General features: G+C 44.9%; 1 protein-coding gene across 3 annotated transcripts in view; it reads right to left on the reverse strand.

The window, feature by feature from the left end:
- Positions 1-2523: 2523 nt before the first annotated feature.
- The window catches only part of chm (CHM Rab escort protein), a 24576-nt gene continuing 22016 nt past the window's right edge, over positions 2524-5083 (reverse strand). Inside the window, exons 15-18 of one of the 3 annotated variants that reach the window (XM_005950744.2) lie at positions 4794-4892; positions 3455-3600; positions 2907-3149; positions 2524-2784 (exon numbers count right to left, since the gene is read on the reverse strand). In XM_005950744.2, coding sequence (XP_005950806.1) covers positions 2946-3149; positions 3455-3600; positions 4794-4892 — 449 coding nt within the window. In that variant the 3' untranslated portion in view covers positions 2524-2784; positions 2907-2945. Of the gene's footprint in view, positions 3150-3454; positions 3601-4793; positions 4893-5083 lie in introns of all 3 variants that reach the window. The other 2 variants (XM_042215818.1, XM_014330505.2) reach the window with 2 other exon arrangements.

The raw sequence follows: 5083 nt of genomic DNA on the forward strand, positions 1-5083 counted from the left end.
CAAAACTCATCAGAACATGTATCCAGTACCGAGTGTAACTTTTTAGATGCCACTTGTTACTTTACATACTTTGTTACATTCTATATATATTAAGTTCTGCAGCTTGTTTGCACAACAAGACTAAATAATTATATAAACTTTTCTCAATCTAAATATTGGACTTTGGTAGAATTAAAAAATAAGTGTAGTGCAGGTCTATGATGATTTTTAGTGCTACTATCATCTAGTTCTGATTCTGGTTCTGTCTTGGTTAAGTCCTCAGTAGTCCTGGTTTTGAACTGTTGTAGTCCTGTTTTAATTCTGGATCAGTTCTGGGTCTGGTTGAATCGGGGTTTAGTCCTCGTGTCCTGATACAGCCCGACTTTGTTCTGCCTCGCTGCTTAATTAAAAACTAGTTTAAGGTGTCCTGCACATGTGATATATATTTCTCCCTATATGACGTCATTCTTTTTTGAACAAAACTCAAAACAGAGCCAATTAATCTTTCAGTCATTTCTACCCTCACTTAATTTCCTTTCGCTGCTCAGCTCTCACACAGGGGCTCAGCTATGCTCCAATCCCTCCATATTGTGACCAATCACATACAAGGATAATGTCATTATATGAAAAACAGAGAAGGTGAGAGACAGAGAAGAGTGAGGTGCCCCACGGCATTGGTGGCTGCCCACTGCTTCACTGGGTGAATGGGTTTAATGCAGAGGAACTATTTCCCTATGGGGACTAACACACAGATGACAGCTTACAGTCCTGCGTGAAGATAAAGTGACTTCGTACAGCCCCGATTTGCAGACGCTGTGCGCAGAGGTTCAGGAGCAGAAGTCCCATTGTAAACATATCAGGGCAGACCCGACGATGTTTGCATGAAACTTTACAGCTTCTCTTTATTGACCACTTTACACACACGGTTGCTGTGCGCACACAGCCGACTGTAGCTTTGCAGCTCACAGCCCGACACACACCAACAACAGCATATATGGCACAGAAGTTAAGGCGGTGAGGCGTGATTGCAGGTGCTGCTCTGGTGCATCCGCCTCCCCTGCAGCGGCGCTGCAGACCACGCCCCGCCTCACACATTAACCAGGTAAATACATATTTAGGCAGAATTTTGCAAATATCTATTTTTCATTTTTTAGCAGCATAGAGCTTTTTTTCAGTTATTTTTAAAAGTCAGGCTCCAAAAGCCGAAAGGAGATATAACGGTTTTTGTTTGCTGGATCATTTTAGTTCAGCTTTCTTTTTGTTATATTTCTTTATTAAGAGTTCAAAATGTGTTAATTACATAAATAAAATGTAATTTTCTCTGTAGCACTTCATAGATTTCATAAGCAACACACTTTAGACTTCCATCAAGTTTTAATAACACTACAGTTTTTCCTTAGGCTGGTCACACTTCCTGTATGTCTAAAGTTTCAAAATAAAATGTCTCAGAGCTGTTAAACGTGGGAACATTAACTCTGTGTCCATTTGAGCAACATCTCTAAAGTTAGAAATATCCTGTCTCAGAGTGACGCTGAAAAGCTAGTTCATGCATTTATTACTTCCAGGCTGGACGACTGTAATTCATTATTATCAGGAAGTCCTAAAAACTCCCTGAAAAGCCTTCAGCTGATCCAAAATGCTGCAGCAAGAGTCCTGACAGGGACTAGAAAGAGAGAGCAGATTTCTCCTGTTTTGGCTTCCTGTTAAATCCAGAATTCAAAATCCTGCTCCTCACATACAAGGTCTTAAATAATCAGGCCCCATCTTATCTTAATGACCTTGTAGTACCATATCACCCTATTAGAGCACTTCGCTCTCGCTCTGCAGGCCTACTTGTTGTTCCTAGAGTATTTAAAAGTAGAATGGGAGGCAGAGCCTTCAGTTTTCAGGCCCCTCTTCTGTGGAACCAGCTTCCAGTTTGGATTCAGGAGACAGACACTATCTCTACTTTCAAGATTAGGCTTCAAACTTTCCTTTTTGCTAAAGCATATAGTTAGGGCTGGACCAGGTGACCCTGCATCCTCCCTTAGTTATGCTGCAATAGACGTAGGCTGCCGGGGATTCCCATGATGCATTGAGTTTTTCCTTTCCAGTCACCTTTCTCACTCACTATGTGTTAACAGACCTCTCTGCATTGAATCATATCTGTTATTAACCTCTGTCTCTCTTCCACAGCATGTCTTTATCCTGTCTTCCTTCTCTCACCCCAACCAATCACAGCAGATGGCCCCGCCCCTCCCTGAGCCTGGTTCTGCTGGAGGTTTCTTCCTGTTAAAAGGGAGTTTTTCCTTCCCACTGTCGCCAAAGTGCTTGCTCATAGGGGGTCATGTGATTGTTGGGTTTTTCTCTGTATCTATGAAGCGCCTTGAGGCGACTTTTGTTGTGATTTGGCGCTATATAAATAAAATTGAATTGTGTTGATCGGTCATCCAGGAAACAGTCCTTCAGACCAACGTCTAATCAGAGCCCCGAAGCTGCGGCTCACCTTGTTGAGTAGCTTTTATGATCGTGTTCATAATGACAGGTCAACACGAGGCGCCATCATGTGGTACAAACGTTTTATTAGAGGACGCCGGCTGACTTGACAGAGGAGCTTATTAACATGAGCAGAAACATCTGGAAGGCTTCACAGAGGCCTGTTTACAAACAAACAGCTGTTACAGTAAACAACAACAACAGCTGAGTCTGATCACAGCTGCAGCTGCCAGGTAAACTTCCTGTTTCAGGTGTGCTCGGCTTCATTCTGTGTGGGGGCGTGGCTTCGCTGCTTGAGTGAAGCCTTTGGCAGAGACATCCTGTGTGACCCTGTGTGTGACAGCCAATCAGAGCCAGAGGCGTGTCTTCATGTTGAGGCTTTAATGAGTTTTTAAATAAAACAGAAAAACAGCAGAAATCATAGAAAAATAAAAAAGGCAACTTTTACCCACAATGCACTGCAGGAGGTCTTTACACTTTATATCTACAGGTTACTCCTCAGGCTGAAGGCTCGTCTCCATCTCCTGCTGCTCCTGCTGTTTCTCCTCCCCCTCCCCCCCTGCTGCTGTTAACCCCTCCTCCTCTCCTGTGGAGGTGGGGGCGGTGTTCTCCCCATCGTAGATGATGTCCTCGGGGTTTGGAGCAGGAGGACAGAACTCCTCCTCGGGGAGAATCTTCAGGAAAATCGACTCAGCCTGAAAACAAAGAATCACACGCAAACATTACAGGAAGCGCCTTCAGTTCCTCTAACGTTCCAGCGGGGGCAGCACCGAGTCAATCCCACAGACTCCCATGTTAAAATGAACATGCTTACAGCCTGATACACAGCTAACCCTATATTTATATATGCGTCTCCGGAAGCTAGCTAGCTGATAATCTAGCAAGCAGGCGTGTGTGCGTGTTTGCCCCTCCCCCGACACACAGCTGCGTGAACAAAGAGAAACTTTTATTCATCAAACACGACCTGAAGGAGGACCACGGCCTGAAAGGTACATCTCACCTGTTTGATGGCGTGTTCGTGTCCCAGAGCGCCATCTGGGCCGGAGCACACATACACGTTAGACGGGAGGTCATGACCTTCAGGCTCCACCCCGGAACCATCGGCCATGTTGAAGTACAGACACCAAAGGACAGCTGGACGGTTTTCTGCAGACGGACATAATTAGATGAAAAAGTTCAGCTCATAGAAGAAAAAAACGCCGCCACAGCACGTTTCACTAACGTGTCACAGCAGAAGAACACGAGTCATTTTCAAAGGAAATGAAATGTTATAATGTAGACCAGGGTGGGCAGCTCCACGCCTCGAGGGCCTGCAGGTTTTAGATCGCACCCTGGGTCAACACACCTGAATCACATGGTTAGTTCGTTACCAGGCCTCTGGAGAACTTCAAGAAATGCTGAAGAGTCATTTAGCCCCTTAAATCAGCTGTGATGGATCATGGACACATCTAAACCCTGCAGGACACCGGCCCTCGAGGCCTGCAGTCGCCCACCCCTGATGTAGACAGTACACCATCCGATCCTGGACCAGCAACTCTAATTTAATGTGTTCATGCCTCTAACGTTGGTCCAGTGTCAGAGACGGCGTGATGAGGCTTTACAATAAATCAAAACTTAATCGAATAAAAGATGTAAATGAAGCAGGAAGTTTAACAGGAACATGACGGAGGCGCTTCCCTCCACCTCCCTCATCAGCTGTGATGAATCTCTCTGTACCTGCATCCATCCATCCTCACTGCTACTGTGTTCTGCTTATAATTAAAACCACAGAAGAAGAAGGTGATGAATGAATTGAAGAGAAGAACAAGAAGAAGAGGAGGAGGTCAGGGAGGAGACAAAGTTATCAGGACACAAAGACTCACTGAGCGTTCACGTCTGTGCAGTATCAGGTCACATGACTGCAGTGATGAAAGGGTTAACGGTCGCTCTGCACCGACCAGGAGAATTCAGCTTTTACTCATAATATGTCTGACAACGTGACGTCAATCTGGACCAAACTCCATTCAAAAATCGGTGAATTTTACCCAAACTGCAGAAAACAGCAGTGAGAAACACTACAAACACCACAAACGTGCTGTTTGGGGTTTTTAGAAGTTCGGATTTTCAAAGTAAAGCGTAACTTTTCTGTCCTCGTGGTATTTAAACAGATTTTCTGTGACGTTCAAAGATCTGAAACTGTATTAAAATAAATAGTTGAGTGTTTTTATTGTAACCAGAGTTACAATAAAGTCTGACTCGTTTTACTGGGAACCAACCAGCAGCCTCTGAGTGCAGCTGACTGGTCTGAGTTCACCCAGGCTGTGTGTGTGTGTGTGTGTGTGTGTGTGTGTGTGTGTTACCTTGGTCTTGACACTCTGCCGTGCAGAACATCCTGGTTACCACTGGCGACAGGTCTTCGTAGGCGGAGCCAACCGACTGACAGGTGAGGTGGACCAGATCTAAACAGACAGAAAAAACATGGGTTAAAGTCTTCTGAGTCACGTGACCCCCAATGAAAGTACTCGAGTAAAAGCTCCTTTTAACAAGGATACAACAAAGTCAGACATCATCAGAGAGACCGTGAAACACTGAAGGATACAGTGGGGCAAAAGAGTATTTAGTCAGCCACCGATTGTGCAAGTTCCCCCAC

The sequence above is a fragment of the Haplochromis burtoni genome, unplaced genomic scaffold (genome assembly GCF_018398535.1).
Source record: "Haplochromis burtoni strain Fernald_Lab_line unplaced genomic scaffold, NCSU_Asbu1 Contig_831, whole genome shotgun sequence".
Taxonomy (NCBI): Eukaryota; Metazoa; Chordata; class Actinopteri; order Cichliformes; family Cichlidae; genus Haplochromis; species Haplochromis burtoni.